General features: G+C 44.4%; 4 protein-coding genes and 1 long non-coding RNA gene across 6 annotated transcripts; 1 reads left to right on the plus strand and 4 right to left on the minus strand.

Annotated features, from left to right (window-relative positions):
* Nucleotides 1-411, plus strand: LOC137312420 (histone H3). Its single transcript, XM_067978982.1, has one exon. It carries the CDS (start codon nt 1-3, stop codon nt 409-411), a length of 411 nt encoding a protein of 136 aa, XP_067835083.1.
* A 646-nt stretch (nt 412-1,057) lies between these two features.
* Nucleotides 1,058-1,447, minus strand: LOC137312421 (histone H2A.J-like). The gene has a single exon (XM_067978983.1). The coding sequence runs from the start codon at nt 1,445-1,447 to the stop codon at nt 1,058-1,060; it is 390 nt and encodes a 129-aa protein (XP_067835084.1).
* A 1,023-nt stretch (nt 1,448-2,470) lies between these two features.
* LOC137312429 (histone H2B 1/2-like) lies at nt 2,471-2,876 on the minus strand. Its single transcript, XM_067978993.1, has one exon. The coding sequence runs from the start codon at nt 2,843-2,845 to the stop codon at nt 2,471-2,473; it is 375 nt and encodes a 124-aa protein (XP_067835094.1). The 5' UTR covers nt 2,846-2,876.
* A 2,210-nt stretch (nt 2,877-5,086) lies between these two features.
* Nucleotides 5,087-14,464, minus strand: LOC137312432 (uncharacterized). The gene is made up of 3 exons (XR_010960730.1): nt 14,227-14,464; nt 13,773-13,863; nt 5,087-7,585 (listed from the first exon to the last, which is right to left on the minus strand). It is a non-coding gene; the product is annotated as an uncharacterized lncRNA (long non-coding RNA).
* A 6,899-nt stretch (nt 14,465-21,363) lies between these two features.
* LOC137312418 (zinc finger protein 271-like) lies at nt 21,364-26,148 on the minus strand. Of its 2 annotated transcripts, none has more exons than XM_067978978.1 (2): nt 26,064-26,148; nt 21,364-22,972 (listed from the first exon to the last, which is right to left on the minus strand). In XM_067978978.1, the coding sequence occupies exon 2, from the start codon at nt 22,611-22,613 to the stop codon at nt 21,519-21,521; it is 1,095 nt and encodes a 364-aa protein (XP_067835079.1). In that variant the 5' UTR covers nt 22,614-22,972; nt 26,064-26,148; the 3' UTR covers nt 21,364-21,518. The 2 variants fall into 2 exon arrangements, with proteins under 2 accessions (XP_067835079.1, XP_067835080.1); XM_067978979.1 differs by lacking the exon at nt 26,064-26,148 and adding an exon at nt 25,808-26,046.
* Nucleotides 26,149-26,207: the final 59 nt, after the last annotated feature.

Below are 26,207 nucleotides of genomic sequence, written 5' to 3' on the forward strand. Positions count from 1 at the left end.
ATGGCCAGGACCAAGCAGACAGCGCGCAAATCGACCGGCGGGAAAGCTCCTCGCAAACAGTTGGCGACCAAAGCGGCCAGGAAGAGCGCTCCAGCCACGGGCGGAGTTAAGAAGCCTCATCGCTACAGACCCGGCACTGTGGCTCTGAGGGAGATCCGCCGCTACCAGAAATCCACCGAGCTGCTGATCCGCAAACTGCCCTTCCAGCGTCTGGTGCGAGAGATCGCTCAGGATTTCAAGACAGACCTGCGCTTCCAGAGCTCGGCCGTCATGGCCCTGCAGGAGGCCAGCGAGGCTTATCTGGTGGGGCTGTTTGAGGACACCAACCTGTGCGCCATCCACGCCAAGCGAGTCACCATCATGCCCAAAGACATCCAGCTGGCCCGCCGCATCCGCGGGGAGCGCGCCTAAATCCGACCCGGCTTCAGCACCAAGTGCAACAAAGGCTCTTTTCAGAGCCACCAAATCGGCGATGGAAAGAGCTGTGATCTACTGGGTTGAAATGGCAGGGTCGTGAGAAATTTGCTTAAATGGGAAACGTATAAAGGGGAGGGAGCAGATATCAGACGGACAGGGACAGAATAAATACCTCACTCACATCCAAACACAAATTTCACTCACATTCTTAATTCAGTAATCGCTGATACAATAACAGCACATCAGTCAGCATCCGTTGTACAAATCTGGGTAAAATAACACAGACTGAGCCAGTGTTGTCCGAGGATGGGACGGTAAATAATATTAAGCGTCCCTGGTATTTCTGTATCCCACCCGCCCAGTTGGCAATTCTAACGGTTCTGGTATTTTGTCTCATTCACCAGACAAACTGCAAATTATAATCGATTGGACGTTGGCGATATCTGCGGTCCTGAAGCGAGTACTGCAACAGACCGATATGGATGATTTGTGCATAACAAGTTATTGTTAGTTTCTCGAATCGGAATCAAGTCCTTTTGAAGTTAATTCCTGATCACACAGACAGTGACCAGCCCTTTCATAGATACCGTGGGTGGCTCTGAAAAGAGCCTTTGGGTTATCAGGTTAAATCTTGACCGCTTTACTTGCTCTTGGTGCACACACTGCTGGTTTTCTTCGGCAGCAGCACGGCCTGGATATTAGGCAGCACCCCGCCCTGAGCGATGGTCACCCGTCCCAGCAGCTTGTTGAGCTCCTCGTCGTTGCGGATAGCCAGCTGCAGGTGTCTGGGGATGATGCGGGTTTTCTTATTGTCGCGGGCCGCGTTGCCGGCCAGCTCGAGGATTTCAGCCGTCAGATACTCGAGCACAGCAGCCAAATAGACCGGTGCTCCGGCACCCACACGTTCAGCGTAGTTCCCCTTTCGCAGGAGCCTGTGAACACGGCCCACAGGGAACTGCAGTCCGGCCCGGGATGAGCGAGACTTGGCCTTGGCCCGAGCTTTACCGCCGGTTTTTCCTCTTCCAGACATTTCCACAATCTCACAAACACTTTCACAAAGAATGAAGAAATCTTTCCGCACTCGCCCTTCTTCTCCCTTCTGGAGGAGTGCAGTGGGGGCACTTGTGATTGGTCCATCTATTCTCAATCTCATTGGTTCAACGAACAGCCCAATCAGAGAGCTGTTTATTCACCAATCAATAGCCGAATGAGAAAAGACGGAAAATACCGAACTGAACCGTTTTTTTGAAATTTGAAAAGCCCGCCAATATTTCTGTAACACAAGAATCGGATTTCGTAAATAATGTCGCGAAAGACAAAAATTTAAATATCTCTCTCCTTTTACTCTGTTGTTCCACATTTCCCGTCACAACTTCCAGAACCTTATACATTCCGGTTAAAATCCGGCTTCATTAACCGTTCATGTTCAATCGGGCGGGAATAAAGACCCATTTTGTAACGAGACAGATTCCAGCTCAATCTTTGTGAAAGGAACAAACGACAGATTGTGGATTGATCCCTGTTCGCAGGAGCTGCATCGCGATCGAAACCGGAGCCGGGACTCCTGGTGCAAGGAGTCGAACAGTAACAGATCCTTTAGACTATTCTGTACTCAGTGTGAAGTCTCTTTCAAGGCTGTTGCTTTACAAAGGATTGCGGTTCTGAAAGTGATATTCCCGAATAATGAACAAAGAAACGTGAAAATGAGAAAAAAATGACTGAAGTCGAATCCACCCCCTTAAAACGGCTCTTAATGGGCAGTAGCCGGGAAGGGTCGGAATATGAACGAGAACGAGAGGATCAGTGACACGTTTTTGGTTATTGGGACTAAATAAAAAAGCAACACACAGATTATAACCGGCAGTGATGATGAGAATCTACTAGATTTCAAGAGAAATTAGAAAAGCACAAGAGTTAGAGAAAAACACTTAGTATCAAACATTCTACAGTAAAATGATTCCACACAGAGGGGTCGTTACAGCGTCTTCAGAGAGACTGTGGGTGGCTCTTAAAAGAGCCGTTGTGTTCATTTTTTTCAGTGCATTGTGGAGTTTTACTTGGAGCTGGTGTACTTGGTCACCGCCTTCGTCCCTTCCGATACGGCGTGTTTGGCCAGTTCCCCGGGCAGCAGCAGGCGCACGGCGGTCTGGATCTCCCGGGAGCTGATGGTCGCCCGCTTGTTGTAATGGGCCAGGCGGGAAGCCTCACCCGCGATGCGCTCGAAAATATCGTTCACAAAGGAGTTCATGATGCTCATGGCCTTGGAGGAGATGCCGGTGTCGGGGTGAACCTGCTTCATCACTTTGTAGATGTAGATGGAGTAACTCTCCTTCCTCGACTTTCTCCGCTTCTTGCCGCCCTTGGCTGGTGCTTTACTCAAGGTTTTCTTGGCGCCCTTCTTGGGAGCTGCTTTCTTGTCCTCAGGCATTTTCAAACTCAATTTCAGACCCAGAAATGACCCAAATCCGCTCCGAACTCGGATTAAATAGGCAGCCCCACAGCCCTATGGTAATGAGGGATGGAGGAAGGCATTGATTGTGATTGGGTCATTCGGAGTGATACAACGTCACCTTTTCCATTCACTCTCTGATTGGAGATCTGAAGAAACCAATCAGATTTAATACCTGCCACCAATCACAAACACGCTCACACTGCACATTGTCCGGTTTGAGCAATTTGTTCCGTACTGTTGCAGTTCTGCTTCCGGCCAGTAGATGTCCCCAAACCCCGGGACATTGAAGTTCACAGATGATGGAGGGACAGAAGATAAACTCATTCTTCACATTATGTTGCACGAGTGGGATTTAGAAAAACTGGGAATTGGAAACATTTGGTTGGACCAAATGTTGGTTGCATGCTGTCTTAAATTCTTGTAATTAATTTAGGGTGTATAGTCTATACTGACGAAGAATCCAACAAAATACAAGAAGACTTTAATAAGCTTGATGAAAGGCGGTGTAAATGGCCATTGAATTTCAATGTAGAAAGGTGTGAGATGGTGCATTTTGCTCGGGGGAATAAGGAGGCCTCATACTGCTTGGAAAATAAGAGTCTAAATGTGGTAGAAGAGCGAAGGGATTTCGGGGTACAGATTGACAAATCATTAAAAGTAGCAACACAGGTTGATGAGGCCACAGAAAGCAAACACAGCACTGGGGTTTATTTCTCGAGGAATAGAATTGAAAAGCAGATAAGTTATGTTGAACTGTAATTTAAACTTTCAAACCTTCTGTCAAACTGTTAAACATTCCCTTTCTGAAATCCGTGCTGACTATTCTTTATTATATTTTCGGTTTCTAGATGTTTTTCGATTGCTTCATTGAGTAAAAGATTCCATGATCATTCCTGCCACCGACCTTTTGTTAACTGGCCTATAGTTCCCTGGACTTGTTCTATCTCCTGTTTCAAAATATATGAATCACATTAACTATCATCCTGCCCTTTGGCACTATTCGTTTTTGAGATGATTTTTTTTCTATATATGTAACAGTGCCTCTGCTATCTCTTCCCTTGCTTCATTTAATATGTGCGGATGCAATCCATCTGGACCAGTTTAACCACCCTTTCTAACTTAAATGTCTTGATATCTTTATTGACCTCTTCCTCTATATCATATTTACCCTGTTAATCTGCCTGGTAAATACTGAGGCAAAGTAACAATTCAATATTTCTGCCATTTCGCTGACATTACCTGTGAGTTTATCTTGTGCATCCCTTAGTGGCACTCAAACTATTCTGGTTTTCCTTTTGTTATTTTTGTGTCTGTGGAATAATTTACTATTTCTTTATATATTCCTTGATAATTTGATTTCGTAGTTCCTGTTTGCTTCCCTAATTGTTTTTGTGACTTCTTCCTAACCTCTTCCTATTCGCTTTTGCCATCCTCTTATTTAATATATATGAATGAGAAATTCCACCAGCTTGTTGTGTCTGTTCAGGGGCTGATGATTGGAAACTATTTATTGTCTATGATTAAAGTACCAGATACCCCAAACCCAAACTCCACAGAAACACTCGATTTTTCCCTCCTAGTGAAATATATAATGGTGAGCAGAGCTGCCTTCCAAACAGTTCATTCCAACAGGTTTGAATCCCAGCACGCTGAATTCAGAATCACCAAGACTGGAACCGAATTTGATGATGTTCAGAGGGATAGTGTTTCGAAAACACAAACGGGTCTTATTTATATTAAAAAAAATACTTTGAAAGGTCATTTCTTTCCCCCAAAACTTTGAATTTAACTCTTTCCCTTTGTGTTATTATTTGCACTGATCTGTACAGTGGATACGGGAAACAATTGCCCGGATTCAGTGAAATTAATAGATTTTCTGAAGTTTTTTATCTCTGCTGATTCCCGTCCCTTATTTAAATTATGTCGGATTAACCTTTCTGATCTATTGAAGGGTCATAGTCCTGAACCGTTAACCCGAGCTTCCCTTCTCCACATATGCTGCCGGACCTGCTGAGTCTTTCCAGCATTTTTGGTATTTTTTTCTCTCTATTTCATCCCTTTCACTTTTGACGGTCGCCATTAAAACTTCCAGCTTTGTGCTCAGTTTTTATTTGTGTTTTAGTTCGATTTATTTGAATTAATCTAATTCATGTCCTGAGAAATCAGACAGAAATATTGCGCAATGTAGAGTGAAATATAATGGGGCAAATTCACAACTTTTCAATCAACAAAACAAAAACTTTATTGTGAGTCAGTTGTCTTAATTTTTCACTGTCAAAATATTTTTTAAAAAACAGAGTAGAAGTTACAGAGAGAAACTATTTCCTCACATTGCACTTTGTCCTGTTTCTGTAACGACAGAAAATGTGAATTTGTTCCACTCTGTTAGAGTTCTCGCTTACGGCCAGTCGATGTCAGACTGTATATTCATTCTGTATCTGTCAGCCTCCAGTACTGTCTGTGAGTGTGAGATTAATTCTCTATCTGTCATTCTCTGGTACTGTATGTGAGTGTGGGATTCTTTCTGAATTTGTCAGTCTCTGGTACTTTGTGTGAGTGTGGGATTCATTCTGTATCTGTCAGTCTCTGGTTCTTTGTGTGAGTGTGGGATTCATTCTGAACCTGTCAGTCTCTGGTACTTTGTGTGAGTGTGGGATTAATAGTGAATTTGTCAGTCTCTGGTACTGTGTGTGAGTGTGGGATTCATTCTGTATCTGTCAGTCTCTGGTACTGTGTGTGAGTGTGGGATTCATTCTGTATCTGTCAGTCTCTGGAGCCACCTGTGAGTGTGGGATTCATTCTGTGACTGGAAGTCTCTGGAATTTTATCTCAGTGTGGGATTCATTCTGTAACTCAGTCTCTGGGACAAAGTGCAAGTCTGGATTCGTTCTGTATTCTTATTTCAGGATACAGCATGTTACTTGAAACTGTATCTTTAATTCATTAATGTTTGCACGGTCCTTTGTCTCGCATTATTTTTTAAATATGGATGCACTTCTGTATTTTGTTTCAATCAAACAATGTGTGAGGTTTGGTGTAGGATTACATCTTAATCTCTTGAAAGACTATTGTAAATGATAATGTATATTTCAATATTTTACCGTGAAATTATTGGTCTGGTATTTATTGTGCAGCTCAGTCTGCGCTAATGGAATTGATACTTTATCTTTCAGGCTGACACTTTGTGCTATATTTGGACTGGTATGTCAGGAATAACTCAGTCCGCAATAATGGAATTGATGCCATACCTTTCAGCATGAGTTTGAAGTAATTATTGGAATCGTTTGCAATGTGTAGCTTCGTCTACACTAATAGGATTCAGACTGTATGTTTCAATATGATAATATGTATATACGAATTTTGGACTGCATACAATATGTAGCTGGGTCTGTACTAATGGAATTCGTACTGTGCCTTTCAGTCTAATACCGTGTAATATATTTAGATTGGTTTGTAAGGTGTGGCTCAGTCTGCAATACTGGGATTGATACTGTATCTTTCAGCATGACCCTGAATGTGATTTTTGGACTGTATGTAATGTGTAGCTCAGTCTGCACTAATGGAATTGATAATGCATCTTTCAATCTGATACTGTATGAGAATTTTGGACTGGTAACAAATGTGTACCTCAGTCTGCAGTAATGAAATTGATACTGTATCTTTCATTACGATACTGTATTCGAATTTTGGACCATATATAATGTGTTGCTCAATCTGCACTGTTGGAATTAATACTGTATCTTTCAACCTGTCACTGAGATTTTTAGACCAGTATATGATGTGTCGCTCAGTCTGCACTAATGGGATTGATACTGTATCTTTCAGTCTGATACTGTGTGAGATTTGTATATTGGCATGTAACGTGTGGGTCAGTCTATACGAGTCAAATCGAAACTGTGTCTTTCAGTCTGACACTGAATGTGATTTTTGGACTGGCATCTACTGTGTACCTCAGTCTGCAGTAAAGGAATTGAAACTGTATATTTCAGTACGATACTGCATGTGAATTTTGCACTGGTATATAATGAGCAGCTCAATCTGTATTAATGGAATTGATATTGTATCTTTCAATCTGATACTGTATGAGAATTTTGGACTGGTATCTAATGTGTATCTCAGTCTGCAGTAAAGGAATTGACACTGTACATTTCATTCTGACACTATGAAGTTTGTGGACATATATGTGAGTCAAATATGGGTAACATCTGAACTGGTATCTAATTTGTATCTCAGTGTACACTATTGGCATGAATACTGCATCTTTAAACTCATAATGTGTGTGAGTTGTGGGCTGGTATTTAATTTGAATCTCGGGGTACACTATTGTGATTCATTCTGTATCTATCAATCGGTCCCATGTGTCAGTTCTAACTGGTATTTAATTTGTAGCTAATGCTGAACTAATGTGAGATTAACACAGTGCCTTTCAATCTGATAGTGGGTGTGATTTTGGACTGGGAATTATTTATCTGCCGGTCAGCGGTACTGAGTTGTTTAGAAATGGAAATTCCATCTGTATCTCCTGCTCTGTTTGACTGTTGGATTGGGATCAGTGTGGGATTGACTATTTCTGAAGTGTGAGACTGTGGAACTGATGACTTGTCTGTGTCTCTGTGCTCTGAGTGATAATGTACATACTGTGTGTGAGAAGGAGCTGGCTGCACTGTTCCTTGCGGAGGAAACATCACACTGATTCTGGGTCCTTCAAGTATTTGCCTGTAGAAAGAGAAATTAAGTCTTGTAACTCAAGAACAGGTGAGGTAGAAAATACAAAAGTGATCAATTGAATCTCTCTGTTAATAATCATTGTAATATCCACAAATGAAAACCAGTGATACAAACAGTGTCAGTGTCTGACTCCACTGCAGTACTGCAGCACTCAGCTTCTGCACACCAGGTGTGTTGGGCTGTTTTACAACAATTTAGTGACATCCAGACACAATCCAACACCTTCGCTGATCCATGAATGGGACGACCCGATGGGGCGGGGACCTTTGCACAGGTCAGGCTTCTAATCCCCTCTCCGATGTGGCTAACAGTTCAACCAAAACCACAGAGCCGCTGTTTAAAATGTGTCCTTCATATTTCTCACATGATGCCTGCAATAGATGCTCTTTGTATAACTCCCCACATCCTTACTGTCCGGCTCTGTTTACTGTTCAATCACAAACAGGGCAGGTAGAAAAAAAATCAGATTGAGTACCTGGCACCAATCACAAACACGCTCACACTGCACATTGTCCGGTTTCAGCAATTTGTTCCGAACTGTTGCAGTTCTGATTCCGGCCAGTAGATGTCCCCAAATCCCGGATCATTGAAGTTTATCAGATGAGAGAGGGACAGAAGATCAACTCATTCTTCACATTATATTGCACGAGTGGGATTTAGAAAAACTGGGAATGGAGACGAGCTGTTGGACCAAACACTACTTGCAACGCTGTTTTAAATTCTTGTAATTAATTTCGGGTATATTGTCTATATCGAGGAAGACTACGACAAAATCAGCTTGCAGAACGGCCGTGTAAATGGCCATTGAATTTGCCAGGGGGATTAAGGAGGCCACATACTGCTTGGAAATTAAGAGTCTAAACGGGACAGAGGAGCAATGTAAATCATCCTGAGAAATTAGAGAGAAATACTGCGCAATGTAAGTGAAAAATAATGGTGCAAATTCACAAATATCGAATGAGTAAAACAAAAAAATTATTATGAATCAATTGACTTCATTTTTCACTATCAAAATGTGCAAAAATACGAGAATAAAAGTTACAGACAGAAACTTTCCTCACATTGCAGATTGTCCTGTTTCTGCAACCACGACAGGAAATGTGAATTGGTTCCGCTCTTTTACAGTTCTCGCTTACGTCCAGTAGAAGTCAGTCTCTGGTACTGTGTCTGGTGGGGTTTATTCTGTATCTGTCAGACTCTGTTATTGAGTGTGAGCATGGGGTATATTCTGCATCTGTCAGTTTCAGGTACTATATATAAGTGATGGGTTCATTCTGTATCTGTCAGTCTCTGGTACGTTGGGATTCATTCTGCATCTGTCAGACTCTGTTTTTGAGTTTGAGCATGGGGTATATTCTGCATCTGTCAGTTTCAGGTACTGCATATAAGTGATGGGTTCATTCTGTATCAGTCAGTCTCTGGTACTATGTGTGAGTGTGGAATTAACTCTGCAACTGTCAATCTCTGGTGTTGTATCTGAGTGTGGGATACATTATGTATCTGTCAATCTCTGGTGTTGTATCTGAGTGTGGGATACATTCTGTATCTGCCATTCTCTGCTGCTTTATCTCAGTTTGGGATTCATTCTGTAATTCAGTCTCTGAGACAATGTGCAAGTCTGGATTCATTCTGTATTCTTCTTTCAGTTTACAGCATTGTATTTGAAACTGTATCTTTAACACTTTAAATGATATAGTTCTTCATCGTGTATTTAATCTGTAAATATTAATTTTCTTCAATCAAACAACGTGTGTGAGTTTTGGAGTGGGATCACATCTTAATCTCTGAACTCTATTGTGAATGATAATGTAGCTTTCAATCTGTTCACAGTGAAATTATTGGACTGGTATGTAGTGTGCAGCTCAGTCTGCACTGATGGAATTAATTCTGTATCTGAGTCGAACACTGTATGAGATTTTTGAACTGGTATGCAATATGTAGCTCATCCTGCACTAAAGGAGTGGATACTGTCTCTATCAGTCTGATACTGTATGAGATTTTTGGCCTGGAATGTGAGATGTAGCTCAGTCTGCACTAATGGAAGTGATACTGAATCTTTCAATGTGATATTCTATGAGATTTTTGGACTGGTGTGTCACATGTACCTCAGTCTGTGCTAATGGAATTGATATTGTATCTTTGAGTCTGATAATCTTTGAGATTCTTGGACTGCTATATCATGTGTGTTTCAGTCTGCACTAATGAAATTGATACTGTATCTTTCAGCCTAATATTGTATGAGATTTTCGGACTGATATGTAATGTGTAGTTCAGTCTGTGCTAATAGAATTGATACTGTATCTTCCAGTCATCATTTATGAGATTGTTGGACTGCCATGTAATCTGTGTCTCAGTCTGTGATAATAGAATTGAAACTACATCTTCCAGTCTGATCATTTATGAGGCTTTTGGACTTGTGTGTAACGTGTAGCTCAGTCTGTACCAATGGTATTGATACTGTATGTTTCAGTATAATACTGTATGAGTATTTTGCAATGTATATAAAATGTAGCTCAGTCTGCACTAATGGAATTGATACTGCATCTTTCAATCAGACACGATGAGGTTTTTGGACTGGTATCTGATGTGCAACTCAGTCTGCAGTAACATGACTGTGAGATTAATTCTGTATCTGTCAATCGGTGGTACTGTGTGTGAGTGTGTGATTAATTCTTTATCTCTCAGTCCCTGGTATTGTGTGTGAGTGTGGGATTCATCCTGTATCTGTCATTCTCTGGTACTGTGTGTGAGTGTGGGATTCAGTCTGTATCTGTCAATCTCTGGTACTGTGTGTGGGTGTGGGGTTCATTCTGTATCTGTCAGTCTCTGGTTCTGTGTTTGAGTGTGGGATTCATTCTGTATCTGTCAGTCTCTGGTACTGTGTGCGAGTGTGGGATTCATTCTGTATCTCTCAATCACTGGTACTGTATGTGAGTGTGGGATTAATTGTGTTCCTATCAGTCTCTGGTTGTGTGTGTGTGTGTGTGTGTGTGTGTGTGTGTGTGTGCGCGCGCGCGCGCGCGTGTATGAGTGATTCATTCTGTTTCTGTTTGTATCTGGTGCTGTAAGTGAGTGAGATATTCATTCCATACCTCTTAATTTCTGATACAGTATGTGAGTGATATAAATTCTGTATCTGTCATTCTGTACCACAGTGTGTGAGTGCGGCATTCACTCTGGATCTGCCAGTCACTGGTACATTGTGTGAGCATGGGATTCATTGTACATGTCAGTCTCTGGCACTGTATCTGAGTGTGAGATTCATTCATTATATTTAAGTAAATTGTATCTCCGTTTATTGTACGGCATTCAAAACTGTACTTTAATACCTTAATGTATGAATATTTTCCCCAGTCTTTTATTGGTAGATACTGATACACTTCAAAATGTAATGTTGCAGGTTATAATCAGAGCATGTGGGCACTTTTTGGAATTCTATTAAATCTGTATCGATGGAAACACAATTCTGATTTGGTGTGTCTTCCAAACTGATATGGTGACATTTTTGAACTTGTATATAATGTGTAGCTCAGTCTGTGTGAATGGAATACTGTATATTTCAGTCTGAATCTGTGTCAGTTTTTTTGTAGTGATATGTAATGTGTAGATCAGTCTGCACCAATGGAATTGATAATGTATCTTTCAATCTGACATTATGAGATATTTGGTCTGGTATGTTAAGTGTAAATCAGCCTGCACTAATGTAGGTGACTGTGAGATTCATTTGGGATCTCTCAGTCTCTGGTACTGTGTGTGATTGTGGGATAGATTCTGTATCTGTCACACTCTGGTACTCTATGTGAGTGCGGGATTCACTCTGTATATACCTTCTCTAGTACTGTGTGTGGGATTCATTCTGTATATACCTTCTCTAGTACTGTGTGTGGGATTCATTCTGTATATACCTTCTCTAGTACTGTGTGTGGGATTCACTCTGTATATACCTTCTCTGGTACTGTGTGTGGCATTCAGTCTGTATATACCTTCTCTGGTACTGTGTGTGGAAATTATACTGTATATACCTTCTCTGGTACTGTGTGCAGGATTCACTCTGTATATACCTTCTCTGGTACGATGTGTGGGATTCACTCTGTATATACCTTCTCTGGTACTGTGTGTGGGATTCATTCTGTATATACCTTCTCCAGTATTGTGTGTGGGATTCACGCTGTATATACCTTCTCTGGTACTGTGTGTGGGATTCATTCTGTATATACCTTCTCTCGTACTGTGTGTGGGATTCACTCTGTATATACCTTCTCCAGTACTGTGTGTGGGATTCACGCTGTATATACCTTCTCTAGTACTGTGTGTGGCATTCAGTCTGTATATACCTTCTCTTGTGCTGTGTGTGGGATTCACTCTGTATATACCTTCTCTGGTACTGTGTGTGGAATTCACTCTGTATATACCTTCTCTAGTACTGTGTGTGGGATTCATTCTGTATATACCTTCTCTAGTACTGTGTGTGTGATTCACTCTGTATATACCTTCTCTAGCACTGTGTGTGGGATTCATTCTGTATATACCTTCTCTAGTACTGTGTGTGGGATTCATTCTGTATATACCTTCTCTAGTACTGTGTGTGGGATTCATTCTGTATATACCTTCTCTCGTAATGTGTGTGGGATTCACTCTGTGTATACCTTCTCTGGTACTGTGTGTGGCATTCAGTCTATATATACCTTCTCTGGTACTGTGTGTGGAAATTATACTGTATATACCTTCTCTGGTACTGTGTGCAGGATTCACTCTGTATATACCTTCTCTGGTACTATGTGTGGGATTCACTCTGTATATACCTTCTCTGGTACTGTGTGTGGGATTCACTCTGTATATACCTTCTCTGGTACTGTGTGTGGCATTCATTCTGTACATACCTTCTCTATTACTGTGTGTGGCATTCACTCTGTATATACCTTCTCTATTACTGTGTGTGGGATTCACTCTGTATATACCTTCACTAGAACTGTGTGTGGGATTCACTCTGTATATACCTTCTCCAGTACTGTGTGTGGGATTCACTCTCTATATACCTTCTCCAGTACTGTGTGTGGGATTCATTCTGTATATACCTTCTCTTGTGCTGTGTGTGGGATTCACTCTGTATATACCTTCTCCAGTACTGTGTGTGGGATTCACTCTCTATATACCTTCTCCAGTACTGTGTGTGGGATTCATTCTGTATATACCTTCTCTTGTGCTGTGTGTGGGATTCACTCTGTATATACCTTCTCTAGTACTGTGTGTGGGATTCACTCTGTCTATACCTTCTCTGGTACTGTGTGTGGGATTCACTCTGTATATACCTTCTCTGGTACTGTGTGTGGGTTTCGGTCCATATAAACCTTCTCTAGTGCTGTGTGTGTGTGTTGTATTATTTCCACATATGCAGTTTCTCATACTGGAGGTTAGTTTTGGATTCTTTCTGTATCTCAGTCTCAGGTAGCTTGTGTGAGTGTGGGATTCATACTTTACCTGTCAGTCTCTGGTGCTGTGTGTGAGTGTGGGATTCACTTTTTGTATCTGTCAGTCTCTGGTATTGTATGTGAGTTTGAGATTCCTTCTGCATGTCTCAGTCTCTGGTACGGTATGCGAGTGTGGGATTCATTCTGTGTCTGTAAAATTATTCTCTCTGTTTATATTATAGCGTTCAAAAATTTAGCTTTAATATCTTAATGTTTAAATAGTTTTTCTCATTATTTAATTTGTAAATATGGATGCACTTTCGGATAAGATGCTGGAGGTTTTTAATCAGATAATTTGTGTGCTTTTTGGACTATGATTAAATCTGTATCTCTGAACACAAATTTGTATGATAATGTATCTTTCAAACTGATTTGATAACATTTTTGGACTGCTGTGTAATGTGTATCTCAGTCTGCACTAATAGAATTGATACTGTATCTTTAAATCTCATACCATGAGTGTATTATAAACTGATATCTAATTTGTTTCTCATGTTACGCTGTCACAGCATTTCTCAATCTGTCACTGTATGAGAGTTTTGGACCTGTATGCAATTTGTATCTCATGCTACACTATTCAAATGGATACGACATGTATTAAACTCACATGTGTGTGAGAGTTCTGGTCAAGTATTCAATTTGAATCTCGGGTTATATTATTGCAATTCATTCCGTACCTGTCTGTGTCTCTGTGAATGATAACGTACCTACTGTGTGTGAGGAGGAGCTGGCTGCACTGTTCCTTGTGCCTAGGATGGAGGAAGCATCACATTTATTCTTGGCCCTTCAAGTATTTTTCTGTCAGAAGAAAAAAGTAACTGTTGTAACTCCAGAACCAGTGAGGTAGAAAATACAAAAGTGATAAGTTCAATAGCTCTGTTAATGATAATTATGTAAATCAGCGATACAAAGAGTGTCAGTGTCTGACTCCACTGCAGGACTGCAGCACTCAGCTTCTGCACACCAGGTGTGTTGGGCTGTTTTACAACAATTTAGTGACATCCAGACTCAACCCAACCCCCGCACTGATCTATGAATGGGACTACCCGATGGGGCGGGGACTTTGTACAGGTCAGGTTTCTAATTCCCTCTCCCAGGAGAATAACCTTTCAACAGAAATATAACAGCAGTTGTTTAAATTGTGTCCTTCACACTTCTCACCTGGTGCCTTCAATAGATGCTCTTTGTATAAGTCCACACATCATTACTGTCCGGCTCTGTTTCCACTCTTCACTCTCCAAAAACAACAAACAGGGTGAGACTGGAACAAAACCTGGAACATTCACTACTGGTCTGGAGAGAGAAAGCAGCAATGATTTTAAATAGCAGTTTCTTCCCATTCTGTCTCCCTTCCCCTGGACACACCCTGTACACCCACAGCCCGAGAATGACCTCTCCCTTCCCCCTCTCACTCCATGTTCCGGGACAAGTTCCTGATCCACTCCGCCTCTTACGAAAAGCCCCCGGACTTCCCCTGACCTTCCCCCGGACTCAATGCCGATCTCTGAGCCCATCTGCGGACACGGTCCCGAAGCGATGAGCTGCTGTAACTATGCTGCTCTTTGCTCCCTTCCCCCGGGGGCCGTGATCTCTCCATTCCCGGCTGTTTTAAACCATCCTCTTCCGCTCACTGAGGGAATGGCCCCAATATGCCGAGGAGGGGGAGGGGAGCGCGCATGCGCTCTTCCACTCACCAACAAGCAGCGCGGGGGGCGGGGCTGAGTCACGCATGCGCAGATATCTGGTTTAATTCCCAATACAAAAATCGATGGAAACTTTCCCCAATTGGAATTTTTCAGAGTCTGAGCAAAGGAAGTGGGGCAGGGGGAAAGGTCAGAGGGAATGGGGTCCACAGGCAGTGCAGGAACAGGCACCAGAATGGGAAACAGATGGGATTCCACCAGTGACTAACGCTGGAATCCAGACTGACTTTACAATCTCTAACTATTAAACTAGATGTTTCCATCCCTGCTGTTTCTCTCGGTATCTTTTGATGGTAAAGGGCCTTTCATCGATAAAATGGGCGGGTGTGAAATGAGCCAATGGATTCTGTTCATTCTTGGCCCCATTAACCATTAATTAACGTGTGACTCCGAAACTGGATGCAGGATTTCTCAAAACAATCCTGGAGAAAAATGGGATGAAAGTCGGAGTCCGTGTATTTGCTGGGAGCGTGTAGGATTAATATCTGACAGCAACAGTCCCATATTAATATAATCAGATTGAAACTCTCGGTCACTGAGAGTAATAGCGAACGGCCCTGATCTGCAAAACCGAATGTAGTACAACAGGCAAGAGAGGGTTAAATTCGGCCCACATTGTTTTGGTCACTCTCTGCACTGTCCCTGAGTGTGGGATTAATAGTGTGTCCGTCTCTTGTATATCAGTGAGAGATAAGACTACATCTTCTGTCTCTACAACGGGAATTTCTGGATGAAACGCAACTTTACAAGTCAGTCTGGATCTGATACTGTTGAACTGTGCCTCTCCGCTCGCTCTGTCATAGTATCTGTCTCCCTTTCTCTCTCACTCTCCGGTGCTGTATCTGAAGGTTGGATACTGCTATTGAGCGTGATATGAACATACTGATAGGAAGTGTAAGACTGACGGTGTGTGTCTTGCTTTCTCTCTCGAGTGCTGTTTTTGAAGGTGGAATACTGTCTGATATAAAACAGAGAGAATGGGGTGTCCAGGCCACACCGTAACTGGGGATGTGTTCGGCTCCAGTCCCAGTTCATGGTCATAACCTTTTCACAGATTCAGGGTGAGAGTCTCTGTGAGACGGTAAAACTGGCGGAGAAAATCCGCTTCACAATTCAAACCCCAACACATGAGATTCGACAAATCAGCTGGAATAAGAACTTTGTAAACTGCTAATTAAGAGAGTGGATTTTCCGCTTTGGCGGTGGAGTAAGTCGGCGATAGCGGATCGGGCCCCTATTGTTCACTACGCCTGATTTTACTATCCATTGCCACCAATGAGTTCACTGAAGTAACTGATATCAATCCAATACTTCAAATAAATTTGGAAATAACAGACAGGAATTATATTTTATCCAAAAAATGCTTTTTTGAGAAATAATACAAGATGTGATTCGAACATGAAATGGTTTGCTGTTATTAGTCGGGAAATAATATGATTTCAATATTAAATGTTTAATCCTGTAATGAATAAAATCAAATGCTCCATTTCGGTTGATGATTATTTCCCATCACACACACTGCCTGGTGGGATGGACTGAGGGTGAGCTGTCAGGGTCAGACAGCGTCCTGTTCATTGGGACATTTGTTTTGACCAGAACAGAATAACAATGGACCAACACCCGGACCGTTACTAACTGGTAAAATATTAATGTAATTTCAAACTCCAGTGGGGAGTTCCGGAGATCGTTTCCTCTCTGAGCTGCTATGCAGCAATGTTTACTCACTGCAGGGAGTTTAATGGGACATGAAGCTGGGCCTGGTTACAGAGATCTATAAGGAAACCTCCTGATACATTTCTGAGACGATCAGGGGTCGGGAGATTTCACACGGCCGCGGCAGGCCATGGGAAAGCTCTCCTGCTCCTCCTTGCCCCACAAAATATGAGTTAAAAAGAAACTTCTCAGTGTTCTGGACCACTCAATGCCCATCGAAAGGGCGGCTCCTCCAACCATTTTTAGCCAGCATTAAATGGTTTCCCGTGTACGTCATAATACTCTGATTTACATATTACAATTGGCCAGACCGGAAACAGGTGGGTGTTGCTCGGGCCGCTCTTCTCAGGACATGACCCACGATGGTGGAGGCAGGAACGCCACCGTTAAAGGGGCGGTAATGACCTGACACCATTTACAAGCCTCGACCACCCTATTTCCGCCAGGCGAGGATACTTAAAATCGGCCACACCTTTCCTGACCTACGCCCTAGAATGAATCTTCGAAGCCCACAAGCTGGTCCATTTTCTCAAATTGCATCGGTTCATAACACGTGGAGGGAAATTTTCAGCATCGCTGGGGACTGAACTGGTAGAGCCGATCACCCGCCCCTTACAGAACCGGCCCGATTTTAATTCTTGCTCCGTCAGTTTACCTCCCAAGATGTGAAGGTGAAATTACCCCCTACGTCTCTGACCCCAAGGTTCGACAGGTGTGTGAAAGACATCAGACAGTGTTTGCCAAACACTAACATGAATGTGGGCGAATGGATCCTTGTATTCGGGTAAAACCTGATAACCCACCCAACGGAGACTGGACCCCTATACCGTGGTGTCGAAGAGGAGTTCATCCCCAACAGCTCGGTAACACAGGTCGCTGTCCTCTATGGGCAGTTGTCCAAGATGCACAACGAGACAGATATCAACAGCTGCTGGAAGACCATCAATTCGGTCAAGGAGGCCCTTTGTTCCCCCGAAACTTGCTGGTCTTCCTGCCGAGGGAACTGTCCGCGGCCAAGTGTTGGCCACTGGCACAATCCAAGGTCCAGTATTTCATGCTGAGGTGCAAACTGAAGCGAGGTGCGGCCGACACAAAGGCTTTATTGGGAAAGGCAAACGTGTAAGGCTATCCCACCTTGTATTGTACAGCATGTGTTAGAAGATATTTACTGTGTTTTGACTTGTAATAATGGAATCGTATGATGTGTATTGTATTTGTTTTGAATTGTAATTGTAATATTTACATTGAACTGTGTGTATTCATGAATTTTATGAAATAAAGTATATTTTGAAATATTAAATAAAGTTCCAGTCTCACTATTTCTCTTCTTATTGGACACTGAAGAGTGGAAACCGACCCGAATCGTAAAGATGTTGGAAGTTATGCAAATATCATTTATTGCAGGCATCAGGTGAGAAATAGGGAGTGTTTTCTTCAGGGTGAGAAACTAGGGACTGTGGAGGAGCAGAGGGGTTTGGGTGTCCAGGTACAGCAATCAATAAAAATAAGTGCACAAGTGTAAAAAATGAATGAAAGATCCCAATTTCTAGGCTGTCATATCCCAAGGTAGCGCTATCAGGTACTTTCCCAACTCTGTGGAATTTGCTGATACAATCAGGCCCCACTGCCTCCCTTGCTGGTCCATTCCATACATCCAGCGCACTCTGCATTAAAAAATATAGATTCAAGCATTCTGCTCATCCTGTGCCCCAGGTAGAGAAGACTGAGAGAGGCAGGAGGACCCAGACCATTAGCCTTATGTGACTTTGGACATTTCTGTTTTTAATTCAGCTTATTGAATTTGCAATTTATCCACTTTTTTGTACATTTCTATTTTTATTTTTTGAACAAATTCTCCAAACCCTGTGCGCAGTGAGTGCTGACTCCGGGCCCTTTGATTGACAGCCCTCACCTCCGCCCGCCTTCGTCCTGGGCTGACGCCTCCTATCACGTGACACGCGGCACCGTCTCTCACCTTTGCGCGCTGACATCGCGATGAGCACAGACATCTCCGGCCCGAGGGGCGCCGCGCATGCGCCGCGCGGTCCCTATGCCGCGTTCCTTTAGCAACAGGCGCGTCCCGGGAGGATGATGATGGCGGCCTCGGGTCGGAGGGCGGGCGGCCGCTGCTGTGGGCGGGGTCGAGACCGACAGAGGGAGGGTCGGCATCTGGAAGTGGCCTGGGCCCCGGGGCCTTGGAATGGCGCCGTGAGGCCGGCCCGGGCAACAGCTCCTCCGACTTCAGGCCCGATCGGCGTTAATGGGGTCGCAACCCCCGGGACGGAGGGACCGAGACCCCGGGACGGTAGGACTGAGACCCCGTGATGGAGGGACGGAGACCCCGGGATGGAGGGACCGAGACCCTGGAACGGTGGGACTGAGACCCCGGGACGGAGGGACCGCGACCCCGGGATGGTGGGACCGAGACCCCGGGATGGAGGGACCGAGACCCTGGAACGGTGGGACTGAGACCCCGGGATGGAGGGACCGAGACCCTCGAACGGTGGGACTGAGACCCGGGGATGGAGGGACCGCGACCCCGGGATGGTGGGACCGCGATCCTGGGACAGCGGGGCGTCGACCCCGGGATGGAGGAACTGCGATCCCAGGGATGGAGGGACTGTTACCCCGCGGACGGAGGGAACGCGACCCCGGGAGGGAGGGGCCGTGAACCCGGGATGGAGGGACTGCGACCCCAGGGACGGAGGTACCGCGACCCCAGGGACGGAGGGACCGCGACCCCGGGATGGTGTGACCACGAACCCGCGATGGAGGTATCGTGACCCCTGGAGGGAGGTGGTCCTTGAGACCGTCCATGCTCTGTTGTGAGGCCTCTGTGTGTGTCTTGCTCAGTTCGTGTTCTATTACATTGGCTCCCGGTGTGGCAATGCCTCGACTTTAAAATTGTCATCCTCGTGTTCAAATCCCTCTATGGCCCTCACCCCCTCCCTATCTCTGCAACCTATTCCAGCCCTACAATCCTCGTGTTCAAATCCCTCCATGGCCCTCACCCTCTCCCTATCTCTGTAATCCCCTGCAACCGATTTAATCTCCACCGACAACCGCATGTCTCGCCACCATCATTGCTCGGACTCTCAGTCCTGTATAACACACAGTCAGTGCTGGGACACTCAGTCCTGTTATATACAGAGTCAGTGCTAAGACACTCAGTCCTGTTATAGACACAGTCAGTGCTGGGACATTTAATCCTGTTGTAGACACATTCAGTGTTGGGACACTCAGTCCTGTTATAGACACAGTCAGTGCTGGGACATTCAGTCCTGTTGTAGACACAGTCAGTGGTGGGACACTCAGTCCTGTTATACACACACTCAGTGCTGGGACACTCAGTCCTGTTATACACAGTCAGATAAATAAATAACTGCAAACTAAGAATGAAATCTCCAGGATGTGACGCTTTCCACCCCAGAGTTTTAAAGGAAACAGGTGGGGAAATTGCAGATGCATTCGTCATAATTTCCCAAAGCTCTCCAGACTCAGGAATTGTGCCTTTGGATATGAATGTTGAAAATGTCATTCCGTTTATTTAAGAAAGGAAGGAGGGAGAAACCAGGACAATACAGACCTGTCATTTTAACGTCGGTTGTGGGGAACTAACTGAAATCTATCATGAGAAAAAAAATGAGCTGGTCAAAGAGAGTCAACTTTGATTTGTGAAGGGCAGGTCATATCTGACTAATTTCGTTGGATTTTTTGAGGAAACTAACAAGGTGGACAGGGGATTGTCTATGAAGGTTTTCTATATGGACTTACAGAATGCATTTGAAAAGGTTCAGCACAAGAGATTAATGGAATAAATAAAAGGCACAAAATTGAAAGTGACCTTGTGACTTGGGTTGCAATTGGTTGGGAGGTCGGAGAAAAGAGTAAGGAGAAAGGGAATTTTCTTTGATTGGCGGGATATGACTAGTGGTGTCCCCATGGATCTGTACTGGGTCCTCAGCTTTTCACCATATTTATCAATAACTTGGATGAAGGAATAGAGAGTTGTAGATCCAAGTTTCCAGATGACACTAAGTTATGAGGCACAGTAAGTTGTGTAGATGGGAGCAGAAAGTTACAAAGGGAAATATTAAGTGAATGGACAAACTGTGGCAGATGGAGTTCAATGTGGGGAAGTGTGAGATCATTCACTTTGGATGCAAAAAGGTAACATTGGAGTATTTTCTTAAAGTGAGAGACTGCGAATGGTGAAGGAGCAAAGGGATTTGGGTGTCCATGGACACAAATCACTAAATGCTAGTGCACAGATGCAAAAAGCAACCACAGACTAATGGCATTTATCTCCAGTGTTGGAATACAAAGGGAAGGAAGTGATGCTTCAGTTCTACAGAGCCTTGGTCAGAGCCCATCTGTAGTACTGATCCTCACCAAGGATATATTGGCCTTGGAGGGGGGACAGTGCAAATTCACCACAATGATACTGGGCATTGAAGTGTTCAATTATGAGGACCGGTTGCATAAACTTGGTTTTACATTCCTTTCAGTTTAGTAGTTTGAAGGGTGATCTGATCCAGGGATTTAAAATGATAAAGGGATTAGAAGTGGTAGAAACAGAAACTATTTTCTATGGTGGGGGAATCCAGAACAAGAGGACATAACCTTAAATTTAGAGCTAGGGCTTCTAGGATTGAAATCAGGAAGCTCTTTTTCACACAAGGAGAGTGGAAACCTGCTCAGGCTGATTGAACTGGACCCTGTGATAAAATAGAATTTTATGTCCTGTCAGACTTGGATATCTTGAAGATCCATCTTTTAAAAAGGTGGAGGAGCTCAGTACGAAGATGTATTCCACTCACGTCGTCATATGTCCTCCAACTGTTTCTTTTATCATCGAGATATGAACGTCAAAAACACTGTGTTTAAAAGAAAGCTGATTTATTTGACACTTGTACAGAATACTAAACTGCAGCCCAGTTAAAGGGGGTCATTAACATCAGAAACAAACTCCAACTGTCAGAATGAACGTGGTTTAGTCCTGGATACAGCAATAACAGCAGAATCCAACTCCTGCAGTCACATGTGAACTCGCTGGTGACTCAGCAGGTGGGATGACTGAGTGAATCCCATCCCACACACGGAACAGGTGATCGGCCTCTCCCCAGTGTGAATACGTTCATGTCTCATCAGATCCCATGTTCTTTTAAAGCTCTTCTCACAGTTAGAACATTTAAAGGGTCTCTTATCAGTGTGAACAAGTTGGTGTTCAATGTGGCCGGATGAACAAGTGAATTCCTTCCCACACACGGAGCAGGTGAATGGCCTCTCCCCAGTGTGAACTCGTTGGTGTGTCAGCAGGGTGGATGACTGAGTGAAGCTCTTCCCACACACGGAGCAGGTGAACGGCCTCTCCCCAGTGTGAACTCGCTGGTGTGTCAGCAGGGTGGATGACTGAGCGAATCCCTTCCCGCAAAGGGAGCAGGTGAACGGCCTCTCCTTGATGTGAACTTGCTGATGTCTCAGGAGGTGGGATGATCGAGTGAATCGCTTCCCACACACAGAGCAGGTGAACGGCATCTCCCCAGTGTGGACTCGCTGGTGTGTCAGTAGGCTGGATGACCGAGTAAATCCCTTCCCACACACGGAGCAGGTGAACGGCCTCTCCCCAGTGTGAGTACGTTGGTGTGTCAGCAGATCATTTTTTCTTTTAAAGCTCTTCTCACAGACAGAACATTTAAAAAGACACTTATCAGTGTGAACAAGTTGATGTTCAATGAGGTGGGAAGATTGAGAGAATCCGCTCCCACACACGGAGCAGGTGAACGGCCTCTCCCCAGTGTGAATTCGCTGGTGTGTCAGCAGGTTGGATGACTGAATGAATCCCTTCCCACACACGGAGCAGGTGAACGGCCTCTCCCCACTGTGAATGCGTTGGTGTGTCAGCAGATCACTTTTTCTTTTAAAGCTCTTCTCACAGACAGAACATTTAAAAAGTCTCTTATCAGTGTGAACAAGTTGATGTTCAATGAGGTGGGATGACTGAGTGAATCCCTTCCCACACACGGAGCAGGTGAACGGCCTCTCCCCTGTGTGTCTGTGTCGATGAGTTTCCAGCCGGGACGAGTAACTGAATCCCCTCCCACAATCCCCACATTTCCACGGTTTCTCCATGGTACGGGCGTCCTCGTGTTGCTCCAGGTTGGACGATCAGTACAAGTCTCGTCTGCACAGAGTACATTTGTCTGGTTTCTCCCCACTGTGAATGGTACGATTTTTTTTCAGGCTGTGTAACTGGTTAAAATTCTTTCCACAGTCAGTGCACTGGAACACTCTCACTCGGGTGTGCGTGTCTCGCTGCTATTCCAGTCAGAGTGATGTTTGAAATCTATTCCCACAGATGGAACAGATCAACATTTCTCCTATATTTTAAGGCCGATAATCTTCAGGTGCTGGTGAATAGAGTGACTGTCAGATCTTGACGTGATATTTGGTTTGAGTTTCCCGTCTGCAAATCCTCCCCTTCTAATACCCTGTAAAAGGAGGTAACAAAAGTGCTCACTGTGAATACGGAATAGAAATTCAGAACAGGCAATTCTAGTTTCGATGGAACATTCTACCCGCTCATTCCCCAAGACAGTAAATCCCCGTCCCACACAATCACCCTCCTCCCTCTGCTGAAACCCATATCCATCGCACCACTTCCAACAATTTTCCTTCCATTTAATTTTTCTGTATTTAAGATCCCGACTAGGACTGGTTGCAGTTCCACACTCACATTCCCTCGCCTCTTCTGAAGGTGTTAGTTCTGGCTAGGTTCAGTTCTGCACTCACTGCTCCCAACCCTCTCCTCCCCTGAAGGTGCTGACTCTGGTTGGATTCTGTTCTACACTCACTGGTTCCCCTCTCCTCTCCTGAAGATGCTCACTCTTGCTGTGTGTATATGGTCTGCCCCTCCTTTCGAGACTATGTCCCTCCCTGTAGCTGCCTGTAAGCAGTCCATATGTAATACCTCCCAAATTTTGCGACGGAATCTCCCTGACCATTCACCATTTCTCCTTCATTTCAAGACTATCCCTGACCTATCACAATTTATCCTTTATTTGCAGACAGTCCCTGACCAGTCAGCATTTCAGCTTCATTGACAGACACTCCCTGACCAAACATCATTTCTCCTTCATTTATAAACGCTCCCTGACCCTTCGCCATTGCTCCTTCATTTACAAACTCTCTCTGACCAGTCAGCATTTTCCTTCATTAATAGACGCTCCCTGGCCCATCACTATTTATTCTTCATTTATAGACATTACCTGACCTGTCAACATTTCTCCTGCATTCACAGACACTGCCGGACCAATCACCGTTCCTCCTTCATTTACACACACTCCTTGACCAGTTACCATTTCTTCTTCATTAACAAACGCTGCCTGACAAGTCACCATTTCTCCATCATTTATAGATACTCCCTAACCCGTCACAGTTTCTCCTTCATTTATAGACACTCCCTGACCTGTCACCATGTCCTCTCCCATTTATAGATACTCCCTTACCAGACGCCATTTCACCTGCATTTATAAACGCTCCCTGACCCGTCACCATTCCTCCTTCATTTATCGACACGCCCTGACCTGTCACCATTTCGATTTCATTTATAGACACTCCCTAACCAGACACTACTTTTCCTTCATTTACAGACACTCCCTAATCAGACAATTTTTCCTTCATTTACAGACACTCCCTGACCGATCACCATTTCTTCTTCATTTACAGACATTCACTGTCCCGTCCCCATTACTCTTTCATTTATAGGCACTCCCTGACCCTTCACCGCTTCTCCTTCATATATAGACACTCCCTCACCTGGCACCATTTATCCTTCATTTAGAGACAATCCCTGTCCAGTCACCATTTATCCTTCATTTACAGACACTCCCTAACTAGTCAGCATTTCTCCTTCATTTACAGACACCCCCTGACCTGTCACCAGCTCTCCTTCATTTACAGACACTCCATGACCAGTCACCATTTATCCTTCATTTACGGACACTCCATGACCAGTCACAATTTCTCCTTCATTTAGAGACACTTCCTGACCAATCACTATTTCTCCTTCATTGACAGACGCTCCCTGAACGTCCCCATTTCTACTTCATTTGGACACACTTCCTAACCAATCACCATTTCTCCTTCATTGACAGACGCTCCCTGGCCGTCCCCATTTCTACTTTATTTACAGACACTCCCTGAACAATCACATTTCTCCTTCATTTGCAGACACTCCCTGACCTGTTATCATTTCTGCTTCATTTACTGACACTCCCTGACCAGTCACCTCCTCTCACCGCATCTCCCTCCAGATGTCCGTTCACTTGTGAGCAAGGCCCTTGCCATCCACAATCTTATTGCGGATGGCTGCATTTAGGAACATTGGAACAGGAGTTGGCCATTCAGCCCCACGAGCCGGTTCCGCCATTCAATTAGATCATGGCTGATTTATATCTTAACTTTATCTACCCTACTTAGTATCATAGCCCTTAATACTTTGGCCAAACAAAAATCTATCAATCTCCATTTTCAAATTTACAATTGACCCTCAGCCTCAAAAGCTTTTTGAAGTGAAGAGAGTTCCAGATTTCCACTCCCCTTTGTGTGAAGAATTGCACCCTGACGTCACCCCTCAATGGCCGAGCTCTAATTTTAAGATGATTCCCGCTTGTTCTGGACTCTCCCAGCAGAGGAAATAGTTTATCTCCATCGACTCTATCAAAACCTCTCATCATCTTAAACACCTCAATTCGATCAATCCTGTGCTCATCATTTACATAATTCATCACCATAAGTACAGAATAGAAATTCAGAACACACAGTTTTAGTTTCTATGGAACATTCTTTTCTCCCTTGCCCCTCCTAAGCTGTGAATGCCCCGTCTAACACACTCTCCCTCCTTGCCCCTATTAAGCGGTCAATCCCCGTCCCACACGATCTCCCTCCCTGCCCCTATTAAGCTGTAAATCAACCGTCCCACACTCTCCCTCCTTGCCCCTATTGAGCTGTAAATCCCCCGTCCCACACTCTCTCCATTCTTGCCCCTTTAAAGCTGTAAATCCCCCGTCCCACACACTGTCCCTCCTTGCTCTCATTAAGCTGTAAATCCCCCGTCCCACACTATCCCTCCTTGCCCCAATTAAACTGTGAATTCCCCCATCCCACACACTCTCCCTCCGTGACACTTCCTCGCTGTTTGAAATCCAGATTCATTGCAGGATCTATTTTTCCTCCTTTTCTCTCCTGAAGGTTCTGCGTGATGTTTGGTTTCGGCCCCACTCACTGTTTCCCCTCCAGTACCCGGCCAAGTGGTAATTCTGCACCTGTGAGCCTGTACATCGAGCTGCCGGCGTTTCAACTACGGGGAGCAGCACAGTCACCGTCCCTGGCTGATTCCGTCCGGCAAAGCTGAGGCCAACGGGAGCAGATCAACAACAACCTGCATTTATAATGAGCGGAGTCTCAGCAACACCGAGTGCGGCTCAGGCCCCGAATCAGAGCCGGGGGACCCGGGGGATCGGGCGGGCGGGGGTCCCGGGACTCCATTACACCTATCACCCAGCGCCTGCCCCGTCCTACCCGCCGCTTCACGGTTTATTCTCCGGTTTCCACCAAGTCCGACTCGCGAACAAAGGAAAGGAGCGATGCCTTCCCAGAATGCACGGCGGGCCTGGGGAGCATGCGCAGTCTGAGCGGGAAGTCAGCGCGTTCGAGAGATAGAGG

The sequence above is a fragment of the Heptranchias perlo genome, unplaced genomic scaffold (assembly GCF_035084215.1).
Source record: "Heptranchias perlo isolate sHepPer1 unplaced genomic scaffold, sHepPer1.hap1 HAP1_SCAFFOLD_43, whole genome shotgun sequence".
NCBI classification, from domain to species: Eukaryota; Metazoa; Chordata; class Chondrichthyes; order Hexanchiformes; family Hexanchidae; genus Heptranchias; species Heptranchias perlo.

Coding starts and splice junctions, on each gene's coding strand:
- LOC137312420 (XM_067978982.1), top strand. CDS start 1: ATGGCCAGGACCAAGCAGACAGCGCGCAAATCGACCGGCGGGAAAGCT.
- LOC137312421 (XM_067978983.1), bottom strand. CDS start 1,447: ATGTCTGGAAGAGGAAAAACCGGCGGTAAAGCTCGGGCCAAGGCCAAG.
- LOC137312429 (XM_067978993.1), bottom strand. CDS start 2,845: ATGCCTGAGGACAAGAAAGCAGCTCCCAAGAAGGGCGCCAAGAAAACC.
- LOC137312418 (XM_067978978.1), bottom strand. CDS start 22,613: ATGGAGAAACCGTGGAAATGTGGGGATTGTGGGAGGGGATTCAGTTAC.